The following is a 24,366-nucleotide window of genomic DNA, read 5'->3' on the forward strand; positions in this document are numbered from 1 at the left end:
GTATTGTTACTAGATTAATGGGATTATTATTTTTTCTAAAAACTATTGTTTAGTTCTGCTTACATTCTAAATGTCATATCAACCTCTATCACTTGATCAATAAAAAAGGCAGACACACAAGTGCACTTTTAAATCTGATAAAACTGATCAACGTGTATAAAAGTGCGAACGTATGTAAAAAAAAAAATTCTAAACGTCACACATAACATTACTTATATTATTATACTTAAATATTTAAATACTTTAAATGTAAAATTACGCATTAGAAATTACGCATTAGAAATGGTGATCTCTTTTTTAAGATGTTGGCATGGTGACTCGTAATATCTGTGCTCCAGTAATAATGTCTTTTTACAGTATAGTGGTGGTGGGCGCACTTAACACTGTTTTAAATCACGTTAGTCACGTGACCTGGGTGTTTCGAAAGACTTTAGTCACATGACCTGTGTGTTTCGAATCACTTTAGTCACGTGATCTGTAAGTTTCGAATCACTTAGGTCATGTGACCTGTGTGTTTCGAATCACATTAGTCACGTGACCTGTGTGTTTTGGATCATGTTTCTGTGCAGTTTTGAAACACTTGCACTTCGAAATGTCAGTTTCACGACAGCCATTCCTAATAAATACCTCATTTATTATTAAAAACATAAAATAATCTGTCAGTAATTTGTGTTATTATGAAACCTGTATCTGTTTCAACCTTCAAACTATGAGTTAGCCCTTATGAATCTTTGGCGACATGTACAAAGATGCAAAAAAGATGTCTGTTATTGTAGATTTACTCATCATTTCATACATAATATACAATTTAAATTTACTAACAATTGCAGAAGAAATCATACTGGTAAAGTAGAGCATTTCTTCTTAAACTGGATTCCTGCAGGGCTGCAGCTCTGCACAGTTTTGCTCCAACCCTAATCAAACACAGCTGATGCAATTAATCAAGGTGTTCAAGACTAACAAGACTATTACGCAGGTGTGAGTTGAAGGTGGTTGAAGCTATACTATGCAGAGTTGTGGCTCTCCAGGAATTGAGTTTGAGACCATTTTAGTAGAATTACATTTTTAGTATAGACCTTTTTCTTGGAACGCAAAATTAACCATTATGCTTTGCGTGTATGCGCAAGGAGAATGTGAAGAACTTCCGGTCGGCAGCTGATGCGTGTAAACAGTCACATTTGGACAGCTTTAAAATGATAGTTTTAATCTATTTTACCTGCTTTTATCCTCTTTGAACTAATACTGTTGTCCATCAGCTCCATCTCCTGGACTGATCATTTAAAGAAATGCGATCTAAAGGGATGGAAAAAAGCTGTTGTGAGGCTGTGTGTTGTTTCCCCTCGTTGTCAGACACAATCTTCTGCAGTTTAAATAAAGCCTTGTCATCGCTAAAGTCAACATTTTCTCTTTATTTTAAATATATAACCAGCCCAAACAAATGTAATTCACCAAAATGTTTGACACACACACATAGCCTGTACTGTGCCACTGACACACTGATTTAATAACTGACAAAGTGAAAATATAGGCTAGTGTCATTTCGAAATGACAGAAAAACACAAACCGTGGTGAAAACAACACACGAAATAAAACACAAACGGCTCGCGATTAGAATAAACAGCAAATCAGCCAGCAGAGGATCAGTAACAGACATTTATTGGTCATTTTTGTAAATTGCACGACTTTCATACCTGTTAAGTTTCATGCCAGTACTCTGGTTTGCTCTCTCTCTCTCTCTCTCTCTCTCTCTCTCTCTGTCTCTCTCTCTCTCTGTGTGTGTGTGTCTGTGTGTGTGTGTGTGTTAAAGAGTCGCTGAGCTAACAGCTGACAGGCCGGGAACGCACAAACACACAGTATTTCTGATGGCAGACACGTGAACTAGGAGAATGTTTTTCTCGTATTTCTGACGCGCTTGAACCACATGGCACATAATATAACGTCTTTAACAGACACATTTATAAGTTGTGTCTCACAAAAACACTCTGTTATCCATTAAAAACGTTATTGAAACCCATTTTCTGAGTGCAAATTACCACGCTGTAAACGGAAGTTTTTAGCATTCTACCAGAAGACGCTGGTCGCTATGGCGCATAAATTAATTCAAAAGCCTAAATAAATGAATAAATAGCTTTTGACAAGGAAATTGCCATGCTAATAAACATAACAGTAATGTTTATAGTGTTTATATGTAACTTATGGTAAGTTAACATAAGAGATATGGTCACAAGTCAATATACTTTAAAAATGATTTACAAAGTTTGTCCGTGAGCCTATCCCCCAATATATCCAGTCCAATATTTAGCTAATCGAAAATTATTGGAAAACGTATGAAAGCTGTTTTTTTTTTCTTTTTTCGGCACAGGGAATAATCAGTTCCCATTGTGTTGCAATAGTGTCTTCTAGGTGTGGTGTTTGCTGTCCACATGCTTAAGATCATTTCAGTGAAGCGTTCAAGATGGTATCACTTAAAGAGCACACACAAGTCATTCAGTTCATGAACGAAACAAAAAGATTTGAGTTAATCCAATAATTGATGATGTAATCTTACTATTATAATATTGCAACCAACCCTTTATATGCAAAACTTTGATTTATGGTACTGAGAGAACTTTGGCATTAAGAAGAGAGTTTCGGTATTTATGTAGAGCTTGTTGACAACTTTAGATATGCAAAGCTGAGCAATAATTCTTGTATGAACTATTAAATAATTAAATTACACATCCATCATGCAATAACAATTGTCATTGATGCCACCATTAGATGTTTTGTTGACAGGGTAATTATAATGTTCACCTCTTCAGCTATTTATTTTGCCTCCATCAGGTATTTCGGTCCCTGTATATGCAAATAAGGAGTTTTTTTTAAATAAGTAGCCAACTAAATGTCAGTCGTTTTTACCACAGAAATGTCAATCATCATGCATTAAAACACCTCATCCACAAGACTTCGCACCTAGTTGAGTTCCTACACTTTTCTTATTGGCATGGATAGTTCTATGAAGAAACTTTCAGTTGTATAAAAGTACATTTAGGGTGTATAAATGATCTCCCTTTTGAAACCATAATATTTTAAATCACAAACACATACAAAATAGGTAAAATAAATATTGAACATGTCACCATTTGTTTCTCAGAAAACATATTTCTAAAGGTGCTGTTGACTTGCAGTTTTCACCTGATTTGGTAATAACAAGAGTAATCAACACATGGAAAGAAAACACAACTTACTGTATAGTTTAGAAATGTTATAATGGGATGAAGCATCATAACATTAAATGACACAAGGAAAAAGTATTGAAGACATGAAGAAAGAGAGCTGCAAACAGCATGGAAAGCTCAGACAGCAGCTGAAATCTCTAGTTAAAACCAACCATGCCCCTCATCAATCAAACTCTTAAATGATTTCAGATAAAGAAAATAAAGCTGTAGAATGGCCCAACTGATCACCTGACCAGATTGCAATAGAAAATAAGAACTAAAGATCAGATTTCATGCAGCAGACCCACAAAACTGTCAAGATTTTTAGAATAAATTAGAATATGAGTGAAAGAAATCCCACCAGAGCAATGCATTCCTCATTCCCCACACAAGAGATGTGTTGAAGCTGTCCTGTGTTGAACATCAGTTCTTTCTCCTTGTGTCATTCCATTGTTAATACACATAATTACATTCTGACGAATGTTTTGCTTTATTTAAATATTTGGAGTTTTACCAAAATCTGTGTCAATTTCAAGTCAACTGCTTCTTTAGAAACATATTTACCAGGAAAAATCATGGCGTGTGACTTCATGAATCATGAATTTTACCCACTGTATACAGTCAAAATTATTGTTTTACTGTTACATTTGAATTCTTTTATATTTTCCAAAAGTTCTCTTTAATCAGAGACTTTTTCCAACACATTTCTAAACGATAGTTTTAATAATTCATTTCTAATTTATTTATGTTTTGTATTTGCCATGACTGTACGTAATATTTGACTATATATTTTTCAAGATACTAGTATTCAGCGTAAAGTGCATTTTAAATGCTTATGTTAATATTAAAGTGACATTTTAAGGCTTAACTAGGTTAATTAGGTGAACTAGGCAGGTTAGGGTAATTAGGCAAGTTACTGTATAACAATGGTTTGTTCTGTAGACTATTGAAAAACATAAAGCTTAAAGGGGCTAATGATTTTGACCTTAAAAAAGTAATACGAGTTAAAAACTGTTTTTTTTTTAACTAAAATAAGAATTTCTTCAGAAGAAAAAAAAATATTATGAGACATACTGTGAAAGCATCCTTGCTCTGTTAAACATTATTTGGAAAATATAAAAAAAAAAAATATATATATATAAGAGGGGAGCTAATAATTCTAACCTTAACTGTATATGTCTGTAAACCCGCAAATTTCAATTTTTTTCTAAAACCTTTTTTAGAAATCTTGAGATTCTGGAAATTGCGTGCATGTAAATTAGCTTGAGGGTAGTTAACACATAACCAGTCCGGGGAAAAAAACCTGTCACATCGCATGACAAAATTTCTCTCGTACCCTAAGGCCAACCTCTCAAAGGTTGAAGGTTTTAAAAGATTACACAAGTCATGCATACACTGATTAAAACTCTTGTGTATGAGATGGAATCAATTTGAAGACTACTTTAATTTGGATTAATTGTTGAGGGTTAAACTAAATATCATAATTTAATTGGGAAATGTTTCCCTTTAATTTTGGTGGACAGGATAAATGGCCACCAAACCCACCCGCTCAACCACACCCAAACCCCCACCCAGGATGTGACCACACCAACCAAAGACTTGAAAAACTTGTAAACCAACACAGTACACCATATATTTAATGTTTATTTACAACAGGATATTAACATGTCATACTCAATATCATGCATTCAATATCAGAACAGTTTGAAAGTGCCGTCAAAACACACTTTTAAAAAAGGCTTTGCTGGGTATAACTGCTCGTATTGCATCAATTTAATCATGTTAGTAAAACATAAAAAGCTGAATATATAATGTAGGAAAATAAAACTAAAATATGATTTACAGCACAGTCAACCAAAAGTTCAATCAAAAACATGATTACATTGGACAGACTGAAGAGTTTCTTTTTGTGCCTTTTTGTGAAATTCAGTCTTAGTTTCCAAAAAAACATGACGATAATTATAGATATGTCATTAAGTTTTAAACTAGAGACCTTGTTCTTGTAAACATCTACATTCAGTTTTGAAATAATTATACAACTAGTTTGTAATGCTTGTCAATAGTTCTATATCATGACACCAACATACAAGTTATCATTAGAATTTACTGTAAATGATTTACAGAGAGAACATTTCTAGTACTAAACTACCATTTCAGTTTTAGTGTTAAAATTGACCAATGAGAGTGAATATCAGTCCACGATTTCTTTTATAGACCATTAGCGTTGTTAATTCCACTCAACCAAATAAATCGAACAACCTATAGAGTTGAAAATGGAGCATAAATAAAGGTAGTGGAACATGTATGTTGGTTGTAAGATCGCACTGACTGTGAATCTTTTAAAAGGAGCTGAAAACGCTCTAAACACGCAAGTGAAGTGGCAGTGCAAGATAGGGAACCATTTGGTAAATCAAAACAAAGACAATTAGCATAATAAACAGGGATTTCTGAATTTAAAGAGGTAGTTTGGGCATATTCAAGATTCCAGGCTTTATTTTCTGCTAATTGCTTAAATTTAATCTAAAAATCTTAAGTATTTTTGCCAAATGAATGACAAAATCATAAACCTTCAAGTCTACTTTAAACATTAATACCCCAATGTCTGTAAAATTATCTATTAATAAGTGTCTGTAAATGTGCAGTTTTAGACCCATTGTGTATGACATTAAGATGATTTTATTTCTATGCCGGTGTTTGACAGTTTTTTCCAGGTTAGTTAATATTCAAACTGACATTGTAACATTGAAGGGAGTGTCCCGAGACAATATGAGCTACTTTCGACATAAAAATCCTGTATAATTACATTTTGTATAATAATATAATCTGCTGTGAAATATTATTAACTCTAGGCGTTATATTTTAAGCCTAATAAGGGTGCACATTACTAGAAAATTAATGCAGACATCACACAATTAAGGCGCAAGTGTGTTCCCCTTTGATTTATAAGATTGTGGGAAGGACAAGAGGCAAATTATATTTGAGAAGTGAGTCATTTATGTCTTTTTGCAAAGATTTGCAGTTTTTAAGATGGCTTCAGGATTGTTTTAGGTTCTAACAAGACTGCATAGTTTAAACTTTGTTTTCTAGTTCCCAATAATGAGAAAATAATACATATCTGCCAAGGATTGTTATGATTTGTTGATTGGCATGCTCCCAATTGTGATGAGTGTCCAAATAGACTTTATTCCACTCTGCAGATAACCAACATAAGCCTCTTTTTTTACTATGCTGGCTTCAAATGTTCTGTGTTAAGGTGTACTGCTAATAAAAAGATCTTTACTTAAACATACACAAACAATATATAATGAATAAGTTTTACATCTCATCTGAAGCATTGCCATTTCCTCTTGCAATTGTTTTCAATATTATTCTTGTGCCAATTTACAAGGTACATGAAAAAAAGATGATACAAAAAGAGAGGCTATAACTGTTTAACACTGCTTCTAATTGAAAGGATCGAGTATAAAAATGATAATTCTGCGATGAAAGTGCAGAATAAACTGTATATGATATATTTCATACTGTCGTCAAAATGAAAAAGAGAAAGCCAATGCAAAAGATAAACATCTAAATTTGAAACTGAATATATAAAAGTGAAATAAAATATTAAAGCCAGTCTTATGTAGCAATATTATTTCCATCAGTAAAAAAGCCCATCATGCAGAGCAGGATAAATGTCCTTTTATGTGCATAAATTAAGCAACTAAAGATGTCTGAGTGTGTGATGATGTGAATATTCTCTTTTCATCATAGCAACAGTTCCTGCCTGATGCTAAAGCTGTAAGGGCTTGCTTTAGCTCATCCATCTGATGTCCACCATGTACCCCTGAATCGTAACGGCGACCATAGCTAGTTGGGCTGTAGGATGAGGAAAACCCCATGGAGAAACCTGAGCCCGTGGCATCAAAGCTTCCCCTTCTAGAGCCTGATCTTGAACCAGTTCTGGATCCAGACCTAGATCCTGAAGTTGATCCAGAGCCACTGATGCTATATGGGCTGTACAGTCCTTTACTTGACTGAGAAGACGCCTCTAGCAACCTCAGGCCAGATCCTTCCTCGATCATGCTTCTGTCTATGGCATCCTTGTATGAGATCTTAAGTTTTGTTTTGGGGCAGGTGAGGTATTTTGAATACCCACTGACATCTCTCAGTTTCTGTGCAGTGCGTGCATCTAGACTGCCCTTCCTGACAGCTTCATCCAGTGATACCCTTCCTGTAACATCTGGCTCTATTAAACCACCTGTTAGATACTGGACTTCAAGGAAGCGTTGACCAGCTTCATAGTAGAGCCAACCCTTCTTTAAGGCTTGTGCGGCAGACATTTTGGTTTTGGTTCTTGGATCTTCAAATCCTTGATAAGCTTTCTGAGCAAGGTTGATACGATCCACCATGATCTTGTCTACCAGCCCTTTGTTCTGTGCATCAGCAACAGAGAACTTCTCTCCAGTGTTTGGGTCAATAATTCCTCCCGTGCATGCTTGTGCTTCTAGTAGTCTTTGACCAGTAATGTTGTCAACTAGATTTCGATGCATAGCCTCTGTGACTGACACCTTTTCCAATGTATCTGTATCTAAAATTCCAGCCACTGGCCCAGTTTCCTCTGTTGGATCCGTCCAGGTTGTAGCTGGTGTCTTAATAGAAGGAACTGGACTCATAGGATAAGATGAGCTGGATCCAAATGAAGATGAACGAGATCTGAAGCCACTCATATTGCCAGACAGCATGTCTGCAAATTCGGTGATGGAAAGGGTACCAGCACGGTACTGGTCCAAAGCAGATTGGTCAATGAGACCCTTGGAGATTGCATCATCAATGTCATATTGCCGTCCAGACCTTCTGTCAATGATCATGGACTTGACAACACCATCTGATGATGAGGTGGTAATTTCCTCCCATTCACACTCTTGCTCTGCAAGCTCAATGTATGTTTGGTGGTCTATGAGTCCTTTACGGTATGCCTCATACACAGACATTTCTTTTCCAGTTTCTGGATCTACGATGACAACTCTACGTTTGCGGACTGAGGATTTGGAAGACGTCTTTCTTTCCCGTTTCTTTTCTTTCAGCAGTAAAAGTGAAAGTCCAGTTTCAGTGTCTGTCATGCAGCGCTCCATCAGCTGAAGGTAGGTCAAATTTTCTTCTGTGTTTGGATCAAAGAACCCCTTGGTGTCATCAGAGGGATCAGTAAGAATACCATTCATCTCCTCATCAAATAGACCCCGTTTGTAGGCCATTTCAACTGGCAGCCGATGACTCTCTTCAGGATCTATGATTCCACCAGTGGCTATCTGAGCCTCAAGCAAACGAATTCCATGGTCTTTAAGAATAAGACCCTTTTTCATTGCCTGGAACAGAGAGATGACCTTGCCAGAGTATGGATCTTTGTAACCAGTCACAGCTCGTTCAGCAGAGAGAAGCTTGTCTTTAAACTCTGGTCCCACAACTCCCATTTTCACAGCTTCTTGGACATTCATTTTAAGGTTTTTTATGGGATCAATTATATACCCAGTGGCTGCTTGAGCCTCCAGAAGTTCAAAGGCAGTGCCTGGTCTGATCATGGTCTTCTTCATGGCTTGATAGACTGACAGACGATCTTTGGTAGCCTCTACAAACACGCCTGCAATAGAGCTTATGCCTTCAAGATATTTTTTCAAGTCTTTACTTAGGTCTTCTACAGATATGGTACCCTCCATGAGACCTGTATAAGTCTTTTGATCAATGATTTGAGAGCGCAACAACTCTTCTGGGGTGATCTGCTTTCTTAGGCCCTTAAATAGAAGTCTCTTGTCCGCCAGAGACAATAACCGTAAGCCACTCTCTTTATCAACTTTGCATCTTTTCAGAAGTGATGCGTAAGACACCTTTTCATCTGTTGTTGGATCTATAAACTGGTTGACATCGCCACTTGGATCAGATATCCTTTCACTGGTTTCTTTGTTCATGTAACCACGTTGCATGGCAATATCAATTGGGAGGCGGAAGTAGTATTCTGGATCCATGAGGCCACCTGTGGCTACCTGGGCCTCCAAAAGCTTCATAGCATAATCTTCAGGAACGAGGTCTTTTTTCATGGCTTGGAACAGAGAGATGACTTTACCGCTGTAGGGATCTTTGTAACCTGTAACTGCTCTTTCAGCAGACAGTAGTTTGTCATGGAATTCTGGGCCAACAAGACCCTTCCGAACAGCTTCATCAACTGTCAACAATTCATCTTTCACAGGGTCAATCATGAATCCTGTTGCTGCCTGTGCCTCCAACAGATCAATACCGATGTCAGGTTTTATAAGACCTCTCTTCATGGCTTGGTAAATGCTAACCTTAGCATAGTTGTCAGAAAGTACTCCCGAAATACTGCCTGTTCCAAAAAGATATTGCTTTACACTTGGCATTTCCATAACCTCACGGATTGCTTTCTTGCCTTGTTTAAGCAGGTTGTAAGTCTCAAGGTCTATGATACGTGCTCTGTAAAGTTCATCAATAGTAACCCGTCGTCTGATTACATCACATGACATACTCTGCTCAGTCTTGATTATCTCCCTTTGTTCAATGATTTCAATTATAATAATGACCATTCTCTCTTTTGTGATTTTGCCTGAGCGATATTGTTCAAGGAGCCTTTGCTTTTCCTCCTCTGGAAGCATATCTGATTTCATGACTTCCCATAATGTCACTTGCTTTCCTGCAAATCTCTCATGAGGTATGTCTATTTGAGTGTTAGCCAAGTCTGTTTGTGCTTGTTCTTCAGTGTAAACATATGATTTCTCAGCTTCCTCATGAGTCTGAGCTTTGGAAAGTGGCAAAAGGGCAACTCCAAATTCTGGATCAGTCATGCACCTCTCTTTCAATTGTTTGTATGTGACGTTCTCATCTTTGTTGGGGTCAGTAAAACCTTTGATGTCATCTGTAGGGTCTTTAAAAGATTTGGCTAGTTGCTTGCTGAAGTAGCCACGCTCAATGGCAACGTCATTGGGAAGTCGGTGGCTATTTACTGGATCAATTATTCCTCCAGTGGCTACCTGAGCATCTAAAAGAGGTATGGCATGTTCTCTTAAAACAAGCTGTTTTTGCATTGCTTGAAGAAGGGAGATTTTATTACCAGTATATGGGTCTTTGTAACCGGTAACAGCTTTCTCTGCAGAGAGCAGTTTCTCATGAACCTCTGGACCAACAATACCAGCCTTAACAGCATCATCCACTGTAAACATTTCATTCCTGATTGGATCAATTATGTAGCCAGTAGCTGCTTGTGCTTCCAACAGGGACATGCCTGTGTCTGAAGTCAGTAGCTTCTGCTTCATTGCTTGGTAAATGCTAAGTTTTTCCTTGGTTTTTTGGAAAAATACCCCAGCAATACAATCAGAGCCTTGCAAGTACTGTTTGACGGACCCGCTAACTTCAGCAGGTTTCTTTTTGCCTTGTAGGATTTTATCATAGGTGTCTTTATCAATGATTTTAGATTCAAGTAAGGAACTGGCTGGTACAGGTCCTCTTAGACCATCAAAGTTGTCCTGTCTCTTCTTTTCTTTTTCATCCACTGTAGAGATAACAATCTTGATTAGTTTTTCAATAGTGATTTTTCCTGATCTATACTGCCGAATGAATTCAATCCTTTGTTCCTCTGTAAAATATTCAGAGTTGATAATCTCCCAAATGGTGATGACTCTTCCTTTAAAAAGCCCACTGTGCAACTCAACCGTAGCATGACTCAAGTTCTCTTTAGTTTGTGCATCAGAAACTGGTTCAATGTCTTTTGACTTGATAGCTTTTTCAGACAATGGAATAAGTGGAAGACCAGTCTGCTTATCAGTGATGCATCTTTTCAGCAGTTCAGTGTAAGTGACTTTTTCTTGGGTGTTGGGGTCAACATATACTGTACTCAAGTCTGATGGCTTGCTTAAGTTTTGGTTCATCTCCTCATTGAGATGACCACGTTTATATGCAATATCGGGAGTTATGCGGTAACTTTTCTCAGGGTCAATAATTCCCCCAGTTGCAAGTTGAGCTTCTAGCAGGCGGACACCTTGCTCTTTCTTAATGAGATCTTTTTGCATGGCTTCAAACAGGGATACAGTTTTTCCAGTATATGGATCTTTGTAACCACAAACAGCTCTTTCTGCAGACAACAATTTCTCATGCAGCTCTGGGCCAACAACACCACTTTTTACTGCTTCGTCAACTGTGAGCTTTTGGTTTTTTACCGGGTCAATTATAAACCCTGTTCCAGCTTGGGCCTCCAGAAGGTTTAGTGCTGGCTCAGTTCCAAGTAAGTTCTTTTTCATGGCATCATAGAGAGACATCTTTTCAGAAGTTGACTCAATCTGCACTCCAGCGATACTGTGTGTCCCCTTCAGGGCTTTCTTAACAGGTTCAAGCTCAGACACATCTTTAAGAGTAGCTTTTCCATTGTGCAATTTGTTGAACAAATCTTTATTGATAACCTTTGCTTCCAGAAGTTCAGATGCTGGCACTGATGATCTCAAACCATCAAATGCAGGTTCCTTCTTGTTCTCCTTGTCTTCCACGACAGTTATTACAATTCTAATGATTTTTTCAACTGTAATTTTGCCAGTTTTATATTGTCGAATAAGATCTTTTCTTTGATCCTCTGTAAAATACTCAGAGTTAATGACTTCCCAGATGGTGACAGTCTTTCCTTTAAATCTTCCAAATGGAACTGTTAAGTTAGCCTTACTAAATACATCTTTAGTTTCCTCATCTGAATAAGTTCTTTCACTTTGGGCTGCTTGTTCTGTGATTGGTAGTAATGGAATGCCTGTCTCAGCGTCTGGTTTGCATTGGTCTAGTAACTCACTGTAAGTGAGGCTATCCTTAGTGTTAGGGTCAATGAATGCCTTTTTGTCAGCAGGAGGGCTGGACAGAATTTTGCTAAGATCTTCATCGAGTTGACCTTGTGTGCACGCCAATTGGACTGGTACATGATGGCTATTGACAGGATCAATTATCCCACCAGTTGCATACTGACAATCGAGAAGTTTTATGGCCTGGTCCTCTGTGATCAAACCTTTTTTCATTGCTTCAAACACTGAGATTGTATCACCAGTAAACGGATCTTTAAATCCTGTGACAGCCCTTTCAGCAGATAACAACTTGGTGTGCAACTCAGGTCCAATCAAGCCATCCTTCACAGATTCACTGACAGAGAGCCTTCGGTTCTTAATGGGGTCAATTATATAACCAGATGCAGCTTGGGCTTCGAGAAGCATTATAGCTGTACTTTGTGTAATCATCTTGTCTTTCAAAGCTTGATAGATGCTCATTTTTTGATTGGGTTCAACTATTACCCCTCCGATGCAATCTTTACCTTTCAGGCACATCTTGACCTTGTCATTCTTAGAAAGCTCTTGCACTGTTGTTTTTCCTTTCTTAAGCTTGTCATATTCTTTCTTGCTGAGCACACCTATCTCATGAAGTCTGCTTGCCGGCACCTTTTCTCTGATTCCATCAAATGCCAAGGGTACATCTTTTTTCACCCCATCCACTTCTGTAGAGCCATTAAGGACCTTCTTTGTTGTTTCTACCATGGTCATTTGAACTAACTCTTCCTCGGGGACCTTGTCAGTTTGGATTTCAATCTCCTTGGTGTAAGATGCCTTCTGTGAACTCTGAAGCTGTTGGAGTTTTTCCCGCAAATTCTTGTTCTCTTCTGCCAGAAGTTTCTCTTGTTCAATTCTCTTCTTTTCAAGATCTTGCATTTCTTTTTGCTTGCCATTCATCTCTTCCTCAGCTTCCTTTTGCTTTTTAATAGCAGCATCCATGGCAGACTGCAGTTTCTTTCTCTCCTCCTCCATTAGCTTTCTCTGACGCTCCTGTTCAGCTTTAAGTGCTTCAGCCTTCTTGACTTCATCTTCAAACTGTTTCTCCAGCTTCTTTTTCTCTTCCTCAATAGCTTTCTCCTTCTTCAGCAGTGTCTCTTTTTCTGCAAAGAAACTCTGCTGAAGGATCGTCTTTTCTTGTTGTAACTGTTCTTGTTGTACATTGGCCATCTGTGGTAAAGTGCATAAAACAATAATTAATTAAACGCATCACATTAAAATCACTGTATAAGAAAACAGTATAACTACAGAACTCGAAGGAATAAGTAATTGTGCATTCTGAGAGTTTTTTAAGCTATAATTACCCTAACATTTTAATTTTTTATCAGCAATGATGTCATACTTTTAGTATTTTTTCCAATTCTTTTTGCAGTAATTTTAAGGTAGATAAGTAAATGGACATCTTATGGGTGCAGTCTATTCTGTCATCGTTTCTGTCACTTGTTCATGCAGAACAGAATATTTTGCTAACATTGATTACCACTGCCTTTAATTATATGGAATTAAAAATACACTAAGGCTGCGTCCAAAATCACAAACTACTGCATTTAAATTCAAATGTACTACTTGACCGTTAGAAAAGTACATTCTATACAGAGTGAATTTGAGTAGTATGAATGAAACTCGGATGCACTACAGTCACCATTTTGTCATGATCATGTAACCTAGCCGCATCAGTTGAGTTGCTTCATTCACATTCATTAATTCTCTCACGGGGCATCATGGGATAGCGTAGCATGCATCGGATGCACACTTCATAATCTCGCTGGAATTAGTAAGTCATTCGGGTACTTATTGCATACTGTTTTTCAAAATCTACGGATTTGAACATACTACTCCGCTCACATAATGTTTTTAGCATATTATACAGTATGGAAATTTTGGCGATTTTGGATGCAGCCTAATACATTCTTTAAATATATATTTCAATATAGGTCATTCAGGTTTTAAACATGAGTAAATTAGTTATTTTGGGATGAATTATACCTTTAAGATGTGCATTTATTATTACTCTTATTAATGCAAATAACTAACCACAGAATCGAATGAAGAGAATACATTATATAGACAAGACAAATTCACAGAATCCTACAACTGAGATTATCTAAAAATGCAGATAACTGAAATATATTTAGTTTGTTGTTGAAAAGTTAATTGTAGGGAAACAACACATTATAGTGTCCAAGTTACAGAAGTTGCAAACTGTAAAAATGTATGAACAAATAAAAAATGCTAACAATGTGCATGCTGCGTACTAAGTAAATTAATTCATATTATTCAGTAATTGTATATATTTTATCATGGACACTGTAATGTAAAAGGGGAATCGAACATCTTTGTTCATGATAATTGCAGGCCTTATTAATTTGACTGGCAACTTGCAAGTATGCATGAACAAAGGTTCAAAAGTTGTATAAAAAACTGTTAATTGTTATTAAAGGGGTTTCTACATAAAAAGACTAGTACAACAACATACAACACAATACCTCTTTGGATTGTTTTTGTAAGTCAGCGGCCTCTTTTTTCAGTTTTTCCTTTTCTTTCTCAAGGTCTGCAATTGCTTTGTGCAAACCGTCAGCCTCTTGTTTGCTCTGTAGCCTCTGTACTTCCAGTTTCTCAACAACAGTGTGTTTTTCTGAAGTGTGCTTTTCAGTCTCCTGCAGGCGGATTTTGATTTCATCAGCTTGTTTCTTGAATTTTTTGGCTTCCTCCTCTGCTTTTGACTGAGCATCACTTAGCTGTGTCACCTTGACCTTTAGTTTCTCAGCTTCTGCAGTAATCTCCAATTGCCGTTTTCGCTCAGCTTCTAAGGATTTCTGGAAACCTTCGGTCTCCTGGTCCAGACGCTGCTGCATCTCTTTCTTGGCCTCCAACAGCTTTTGAGCTTCTACCTGTGCCTGATCTTTCTGTTTCTGGAGCTTTTCAGCTTCAGCCTTCAGTTTTGCTGCCTCTTGAATAGCCTGTTTTTTCTCTTCCAACATCTTCTCGGCCAGTTCCCTCTGCTTGGCGAGATCAGACTCTGCAATTTGTCTCAATCTCGCAGCTTCTTGTGCCTCAATGTTGAGCCGTGCAGCCTCTTCTGCCAATTTTTTCATGTTCTCAGCCTCTTCCTCAAGAAGTTTCTTTGTGTTATCTTTATCTTTTTTCATAAGTTCTTGGTTTTCCTTTTCAATTTTGAGTTTTAGTTTAAGTAAGTCCTCCATTTGAATCTTGACTTTAGAGAGCTCATCTTCTACTTGAGCCTTTTGCTTTATAGCATCACTGACCTCTTGTTTAAGTCGCTTAAGTTCAACATCAAGGACTGATTTTTGTTTGTCTGTTTCATCAAGTTGAACTTTAACCTTCACCAACTCCTCCTCAACTGAAGACTTCTGCTTCAGGGTCTTTTCTGCAAGTTTTTTGTACTTGGCCATTTCACTATCAGCCTCTTGTTTTAGTTTCAAAGCAGCAGCCTCTGCCTCAGCTCGCCTAGAAGCTTCTTTTTCAGCCTCTTTCCTCAGTTTTTCAGCATCTTCCTGGGCTTTGGCCTGTTTAGCTGCTTCTGCCTCAGCTGCCTTCTTTTGGCGCTCAGCTTCCTCTGCTTTCTTATGCAGAAGAGCAGCTTCTTTTTCTGCATTGTCTTTAGCTTTTTCTGCTTCTTGCGCCAGTTTCTTTGCTTTCTCAAACTCTTCCTTGAGTTTATCCTGTGCCATGCTGTCTTTATTTTGCTGGACAAGAACATTTTGTGCTTTCTGCTCTGCCGCAGAACATTTCTGTGCAGCCTCCTGGACTAAAATGACCTGTTTCTCAGCTTCCTTCTCTGCAATCTCCTTCTGCTTTTTAGCCTCTTCTGCTAGTTTCATAAGACGACCAACCTCCTCTTGGGCAGCTTTGTGTTGCCTTGCAGCCTCTTCCTCTGCAGCTTGGATTTGTTTCACCTTAGCCTCTGCCTCTTTCCTTTTTTTCTCTTCTTCCAAAGCAAGTTTTCTAAATTTCTCTGCCTCTTCTTCAGCCTTTGCTTTGCTCTTCTGCGTTTCATCTGCGATGCCTTTCAATTTTTTAAGCTCAAGTTCAAGTTCCTGTTTACCACTAGATGCCTTTTCAAAGTTAAGTTTGAGAATGTGGATCTCCTCCTCCACAACTTTTCTCTGCTTTAAGGTTTCTTCTACGATTTTCTTTTGTCTGTCGAGCTCAGTGTCTGAGGACTTCTTTAGCTGACCAATCTTTTCCTCGATTGCTTGCTTATGCTGTGCTGCCTGATCTTCAAGAACTTTTCTCTGGTAGCCCTCTTCTTCTGCTTTTCTCTTCAGACGGTCATTTTCAGCCTCCTTCTCTTTCAAAGCAATCTCAGCCTCAGTTTTTAGGCGTGTTGCTTCATTGATAGCAGTTAACTTTTCTTTGAGGATCTTCTCAGCTTCTGCCCTTTGGCGGGCAGCTTCTTCTTCTGCAATCTGTCTCTGTTTCTTTGCTTCTTCTGCAACTGACCTCAGCTTAGTTGCCTCCTCAGCCAGTTCCCTCATCTTGGCAGCTTCAGATTCAAGTAGTTGTTTGCTCTTTTCAGTATTTGACATTGTTTCTTTCTCAGCTTTGGATTTCTGCTGCAGTAGAATTTCCATCTCTTTCCTGACTTTGATCAGTTCCTCTTCAAGCTCTTTCTTCTGTTTCACAGCACTATTTACATCATTTTTGAGACGCTGGAGCTCATCATCCAAGACAGTTCTCTGTTGTTCAGCATGTTCAAAATCTGCTCTTAACCGAATGAGCTCTTGCTCTGCTGCAAGTTTCTGTTTTGCTGTTTCTTCAGCCATCTTCCTCTGATTCCCCAGTTCCATTTCAGCGGCCTCTTTCTGTTTAAGGGCAGCCTCCTCAGCTTTTGCTCTCTTCTTTGCCTCGCGTTTGGCTTCCTCCTTCTGTTTTTCAGCCTCCTCCTGAGCTGCAGTTTTCTTATTGGCCTCTTCTTCTGCCTGAAGCCGGAGCCTGAGAGCTTCATTGGCCTTTTGTCTCCATGTCTCCAGCTCCTTCTCTGCCTGCTCTCTTGCCTTATCTGCTTCAGCCTGCTGCTTCTTGAGATGTTCTGCTTCCTCCTGCAGCTGAATGACCATTACCTGCTCGTTTTTAAGTGATTCTTCTAGTCTTGCAGTAAGTGCTACTTGTTTGCTCTCAAGTTGAGTGGCTGCAGTCTTCTTAGCCACCTCCTCTACTACTTGAATCTGTCTCTGCTTTTCCAACTCTGCCTGCTTCAGGTGTCTCTCAGCTTCCTCAGCTTGGAGTTTAAACTTCTCAAGGTCCTCAAGGGCTTTCTTCTTCTCTTTGGCAGCATCCTTTTCAGCCTCTGACTTCCGTTTAAGCTCTTCTTCTGCCTTGCGTTTCTTCTGAGTTTCTTCAGCAACTTGCTTCCTAAGTTTCTCTGCCTCCTCCTGTGCTGCATTTCGAAGTTTGTCGGCATCTACTGCTTTGGCCCTAAGCTGCAGAAGTTCTGTTTCAGCTGTGTTTTTTTGTTTCATTGTTGTCTCTAGCTGAAGTCGAATTATATGGATTTCTTCTTCAATTCTGGTGCGGCTTAGGAGGGCCTCTTCTACTTGTTGAGACTTAGCCTTGATTTCCTGTTCCGAAAGTGTTTTGAGCTCCTGAAGCTCCCGCTGGATATTGTGCTTCTGTTTCTCAGAATCGACAGCGACGTCCTGCCTTTTGCTGACTTCATCTTTCATCTTTGTCTTAAGCTCATTTGCCTCTTGTTCTGCTTTAGCAATAGCCTTTGCATGAGTTTCAGCTAATTGCTTTTGTTTTTCTAGCTCGGCCTGCATCTCAGCCATTTTTTTCCTCTCTTCCTCCTTAAGTTTTTCTGCAGCTTTCTGTATTAGTCGAGGTAAATAGTAGAGGGAAATAGAGACAAAGTTAAGCATTTAGGAATTAGATATTACAGACACATGTAAGTACATATAAATGTAAGTACATGGAGAAAGTTACAGGGAATTATGCTAATTAGAAAAACAACTTATGTAGCTACCGAAGATTTATAAAGGATGATATAGTCACAATGTATGGTACACAGAATGAGACACAATCACTTCACAAAACAACACTATAGCTGGAAAATCAAATGGCTTCATGCTAATGAGGTGTTATCACTGGATATGGCTATTAAACTCAACTAAATCTTTTTTTGTAGATTTAAGCCTGACCTGAAATATTTAAGACTGAATTGTTGTGAACTTTTTATTGTTTCACATCAGAGTGAAAAGGTTTACACAATGTGTTTCTAATTGCCTTCAGAACTAAAGATGCACTTTTTATTTAAAATGTTTGTAAATCATTTATGTGGAGGTTGGTGAAAAAGCTTTTAAAATTTTATATTTGTTAAATTGAAAGTTCACCCAAAAATGAAAACAACCTCTTCATTAACTTATACTCGTGTGGTTTTAAACTTTTATAAGCTTCTAATTTCTGTTGAACACCATGGAAGTCAATGGGTACCATCAATTAGCATTCTTCAGAACAGGTGAAGTGTGTGTAAATGATGACAGATGTTTCATTTATGGGTGAATTATCCCTTTAAGCCTAAAAATGGAACAGCTTAGTGATGCAGCAAAGAAAGAATGAGCATTGGAATCATGCTAGATCATAAAAGGAGAAAACAGAAAATAAACTGGTAATGAATGCCAAACTGTAGATTTTGACAACTACATATATTATTTAAAATTTATATATGTCTCGAAAATGGGAAACATAATAAACATAAGGACTGGAAGAGGATGAACAAGCAATTTTGCGGACAGTTTACCTCTTTAGCACCCAAACATGACAAACATTCATCATGATAAAGCGCTGGCAAGCAGTTTAGAGAAGCAAACAAGAAAATAAAGTTAGAAAAGGAAATGACAACCAAAAACAACTACAGAGGAAAGGGGTGAAAGTCAGGCTGAAGCATACTCAAGAAGGAAAAATCAACAACCAGAGTACAGAGGAATGATGGGCAAGAATTTTGCTTTCTATTTTTTTTCTAAAAGCTCTAAAGAGGAAATTGAAAAAATATAAAAGAATGTAGCATGACTGGTACATGTTGCACCATTTTAAGTTTGCTTCAGGCTGAAAAGTGCCTATCCTAACAGAGAGCTTGCTATAATAGAAGAGATATTACACCTCCATAGTAGTAAAAGGATAATGAGAGACATACATTGTGAAAGAAATGGGATGTGCTGCACCACTAGCACAATGAAAGACTAGGTGAGCACATTTATTGGCTACAATTTAGACTTTTTTTTTTTATCTAGCACAACCAATAACACATTTCAACTGTTGCCACTCTTTGATAACTTTGATAACAAATTGTAATTGTGTCTCAAATTATTTATACAGTAAAATAAACGCATATTTCATATGCATATGGCCATACATCCATGATTTAAAGTTAGTGAGTTAAAGTTAGTGCTAGAATATTAAGACTTTTTATTTTGACACTTACCTCCTCATCCTGTAGGCGGCGCTGTGTCTCAATGATGAATTTAATGTACTGACTCGAAAGAGTCATCAGCTCACTGTAGCGTGTTCTCAGAGTCACATACTGAAAGATGGTTTTAAAGTTATTTGGCAAGTCAAATACAAAAGAAAATTCAATAAAAGTCTAAGCATAGCACTTTAAAGGGGTCAAATGATGTCACTTTTGAAATGTATTGACAAATGAAATATAAGAGTTTCAGCTGAAAATTCAGTATATGGTCCGGATGAAAGTGTCTGGTGTGGGCCGGATCTGGTCCAGAATAAAAGCCAACTGTGACCCAGAATAGGGTAAGTTCATTTGGTTGAATTCTAGCTGATTTGTGGTAGGTTGCTATGGTTTAGTTATGGCCCAGATTTGAGCCACATGAATTTTGCTAGCTGGGACGAGAGTGATTATACCACCTCTTGGTTGTGAATGTGATTATAAACATAGCAGGTATTATTTGGTTGTTTGGGCATTTATTTCACATATTTGGCAACCATCAGATGTCATCTTGGAAAAGGTTTGAATTTCTGCTTAGTAAATGATTTGGGATGACACTACATTCATATACTAAGCTGTAAAGAGTGTGTGACATTGGGGACGCAGCTACAGCTTTTGCTTAATTCATTCATTCATTTTCTTTTCGGCTTAGTCCCTTTATTAATCTGGGATCGCCACAGCAGAATGAACCACCAACTTATCCAGAAGTTAATGGAGTTTTACGCAGCAGATGCCCTTCCAGCTGCAACCCGCTGGGAAACATCAATACACACTCATTCACTACTGACAATTTAGCTTACCCAATTCACCTGTACCACATGTATTTGGACTGTTGGGGAAACCGGAGCACACGGAGAACCAATCTAACACAGGGAGAACATGCAAACTCCACACAGAAATGCCAATTGACCCAACCGAGACTCAAACCAGCGACCTTCTTGCTGTGAGGTGACAGCACTACCTACTGCACCACTGCGTCCCCCTTGCTTAATCCTGGTTGGAATTTCATGTCAATCAAAGCCCTAAATGAAAGGCAGGTGTAAATCAGATTTCAAAGGTACCTCCTGGATGATGTCATCAGAAGCAGACTCCATTTTGGCCTTCTTCAGAGGGGAGGCGATGGGTTCCACGAGCGCTTTATAAGTCACCAGCTGGAGCTCATAATCCTGGAGGAGAACATTCAGGCAGACCGCAGTTCATGTATCATTTGGATTTGACTAAAATATGGATGAGACAGTGTTCATACACACCTTTATGGCATCGATGTATCCTTTAGCAAATTTCTGGCAGTCCTCTACCTTGTCCTTGTTTTTCTCAATCTCCTCGAGAAGTTTCTGTAAAGAGAATTAATATGACATAAATAAAAACATATGAGGAAGCTAGATGTCACCTAAAATGTCACCAAAACAATATAAACTGACTGGCATTAAATTTTGATATAATTCACTGAATTGAGTGGATCGGATTGCTCGCGTTCAGTCACTGGCACAGCAGATCTGTCAAGTTTCTGTTTGTGTCAAGCCATTTTCTGTAAACACCATAAATCCCACTGTCATACTGTTCTAATTTAACCTAATTTGTCAAAATTAGATGTACAAGTTTAAGCTAAATGCTATAAAATAAACTTAAAAATAGAAATCAATTCAATGTTGACTATTGTTCCTTAATTAAAAAATCACTCCTGTAAACTGTCTGTGCATTCATGGTCCACAGCAGGCCTAAACTAGTCACAGTACCAGCACGAAAAACACCTAATAATATATCATCATCAAGTTATTATCAACAATATCTTAAAAAAAAAAAAAAAGATATATATATATATATATATATATATATATATATATATATATATATAATATTAATTAGTCAATATTACACACCCCTACTGAAGTATTAATTTGTATTTCTTAACGTTAAAATTATAGAGACAGTGATTTTGATTTTATTTTGTAATTTTAAAGGTTTGTTCAAATGAAAACCATATGCAGTTGCAGTCAGAATGTCAGTTGATTTTTTTTTTTTTATATTTGCCAAATGATGTTTAACAGAGCAAGGAAATTTTTACAGTATGTCTGATAATATTTATTCTTCCGGAGAAAGTTTTAATTTCAATTTGTTTAATTTCAGCAAGAATAAAAGCAGTTTTTAATTTTATAAACACCATTTTGAGGACAAAATCATTAGCCCCTTTCAGCTAATTTTTTTTAATAGTCTACAGAACAAACATTATACAATAACTTGCCTAATTACCCTAACCTGCCTAGTTAACCTAATTAACCTAGTTAAGCCTTTAAATGTCACTTTTAACTGTATAGAAGTGTCTTGAAAAATTGTAAAATACTATTTCCTTTCATCATGGCAAAGATAAAATAAATCAGTTATTAGAAATTTAGTTATTAAAACTATTATGTTTAGAAATGTGTTGAAAAAAATCTTCTCTACCTTAAACAGAAATTGGGAAAAAAATAAACAAACAGGGAGGCTAATAATTCAGGGGGGGCTAATAATTCTGACTTCAACATTATATCTATAGTACCCTGAGTTTTCCTAAATGTGTGTATGCATAATTAATTTTAACATTGTTATTTTATTTAAATTACAAAACACAACAGGTTTCAGTATTTCTACCTTGAATGACCATGACAAAAACAACCTTCTGAGAGCAAAAACGGAACTTCAGAGATGTCTTTAAAAAAATGTTGTTTTTTTGAGAAAAAATATTGCTCTTCTGCTTGCAGAGAAAAGTGAGATATTTCAGACAATTATAGACTATATTACAAAAATAAATCCTATTTTGGGGGGTAATGACTTCATAAAACATGACAGCAGACATTCAAAGCATAATTCTTAAATTTTAATCTATTGAAATTAGGGATGTAACGGTATCAGAATTTCACGGTACGGTAATACCTCGGTATGAATTTCACGGTACGGTATTGATTTAATAATTTACAGGAAAAACAAAACCTATGAAAATACTCCAAAAAAGTGCCAAAAGTGTCAATGACATACAAATTAGCCATCTATCTGTAAGCTTTGAAACAGGAACTTCAATTTTAATGACAAAAAATTATTAAATCATGTAAAAAAATAAAGTTTCAATTTACTATTGTTGAAAACTCATCACATTCAACATTTAATCACTTACTCACTCACTCACTTAGATAAAGATGGGTTTTAAGGAAAATTATCATATAACTATAATCTGGTAAAAGCTGGTATCTCTGGGTATTTACAATGTCCCCTGCAACAGAAAAAAACCCTCTCATTTGGGACTGAGGTTTCTGGGACAGAGATATGACTTGGCCCAGGTTGACGCGACACACCCTCCGTCCCGCCCTTCAGTAGGCGCGTGACAACACTGCTCTTGAGTATGCGCGCTCAACCCCCCTTTCCTGCTTTACAGTACGCGAGCGACAATACAGCTTATCAGAACGCGCGCGACAACACCGCTATTCAGTATGCGCGTGGCGCCAACACCCGCTTTAGGTTTCGATCATTTCAAGCTCTTTTTCATCCCCGCTACTAGCAGCACACTCCATTTCCGCATTACTGGATCTGTAGTGACAACAGACCGCAAAGGATGATGGCCACGCATGGGCTGATGGGAATTGTAGTTTCTGCTACCTCCCGTTCGCTTCATTCGCCTGAGCAAATTTTCTCAGAAGACCTATAGTTTTATTGAGTCATGCGACTACGGTAATATCGAAAAAAAATTGCTATTGCGGTATGATGGTATTTACAATAATACAATAATAATAATTTTCAATTATTTACAATAGTAAATAATTTAATTTACAATACCGTTACATCCCTAATTGAAATAGACCATTGAAATTCAATTTGTCTTAAATGAAAGGTCAGAACTCTCTAGTAGTTGTTGAATTCTGGTAGTTCCAGAATTCAGAATATTTTATACCATTTGAATGTTGTTCAGATGGATGGATGAATACCTTTTCCTGTGTAAGCTGTTCCTGAAGGCCTTTGCTGCCACCGATGGGCACAGCGTGGAGCTTGTCCTGCCTTTGTTTGGCATCTGCGATCCAGCGTATGAGCCAGTCGTAGCTCTCTCTGTAGGCTTGCATCTGTCTGTTCAGAAGATCAAGCTCTCGCTGCCTCAGCTCAATCTGAGCAAACACAGCTTGCCAGCGCTCCCTCAGGTTGCCCACCAGCTGCCTGTAGTGCTCCAGCTCCACATCCCGCTCGCTGTGCAGCTGAGACATCCGCTTGTTCACTTCTGTTGCTCTCTGAAGCTCCTCTTCCAGACGGTCAAATGTGGCTTGCTTGCCTTCTGCTTCTGAGCGCAGCTTCTAGGGTTGAGAATAAAGGAGAAGACGTGTGTTTTTGTAAGGTTGTGACTGATTTGAGGTCATGTTGGTAATCAAAACAATTTGTTTATGCATAGTTGTTGTTTTGGAGGATGGATGATTTACCTGGAGCTGTGTTTGACTGGCCTCAATCTCTTTCTCGTTAACAGGAACTTTGTTCACTTCACGCAATTGGTTCTCATACTTGTTGAGAATGTCTTCAGCTCCTTGTGTGCTGCGGATTACCAAGTCAATGGTCTTCAGCCTATATGGAAAAAAAGTAGATTAACATATTAATAATTACTTAGTGGAGAATATTGATAAATCTACTGAATAGCTGCAGTATGTTCAACAGTTTGGGGTATAAACATATATACAGTGCTCAACATATATAAGTCCACCCCTTATAAATCTCGCTTTTAAATTAATACTTTTTATAGGTTGCTTTACAATACTATATATATATATATATATATATATATATATATATATATATATATATATATATATATATATATATATATATATATATATATATATATATATATATATATATTTATAAATATTAG

At 37.5% G+C, this 24,366-nt stretch overlaps 1 protein-coding gene and 1 long non-coding RNA gene across 44 annotated transcripts in view; both read right to left on the reverse strand.

The window, feature by feature from the left end:
- Positions 1-761: 761 nt before the first annotated feature.
- On the reverse strand, positions 762-3,405 carry LOC147832551 (uncharacterized). The gene is made up of 2 exons (XR_015516797.1): positions 2,066-3,405; positions 762-1,076 (listed from the first exon to the last, which is right to left on the reverse strand). It is a non-coding gene; the product is annotated as an uncharacterized LOC147832551 (long non-coding RNA).
- Positions 3,406-4,823: 1,418 nt separating this feature from the next.
- The window catches only part of pleca (plectin a), a 213,972-nt gene continuing 194,429 nt past the window's right edge, over positions 4,824-24,366 (reverse strand). For 28 of the 43 annotated variants that reach the window (NM_001430891.1, XM_087294752.1, XM_087294753.1 and 25 more), the window contains 7 exons: positions 23,924-24,062; positions 23,444-23,800; positions 20,741-20,824; positions 20,552-20,656; positions 19,473-19,571; positions 14,518-17,862; positions 4,824-13,201 (listed from right to left, as the gene is read on the reverse strand). In NM_001430891.1, coding sequence (NP_001417820.1) covers positions 6,893-13,201; positions 14,518-17,862; positions 19,473-19,571; positions 20,552-20,656; positions 20,741-20,824; positions 23,444-23,800; positions 23,924-24,062 — 10,438 coding nt within the window. In that variant the 3' untranslated portion in view covers positions 4,824-6,892. The remainder of the gene's footprint in view (positions 13,202-14,517; positions 17,863-19,472; positions 19,572-20,551; positions 20,657-20,740; positions 20,825-23,443; positions 23,801-23,923; positions 24,063-24,366) is intronic. The other 15 variants (XM_087294777.1, XM_087294781.1, XM_087294779.1 and 12 more) reach the window with 1 other exon arrangement.

The sequence above is a fragment of the Danio rerio genome, chromosome 19 (genome assembly GCF_052040795.2).
Source record: "Danio rerio strain M-AB ecotype USA chromosome 19, GRCz13ab, whole genome shotgun sequence".
Classification (NCBI taxonomy): Eukaryota; Metazoa; Chordata; class Actinopteri; order Cypriniformes; family Danionidae; genus Danio; species Danio rerio.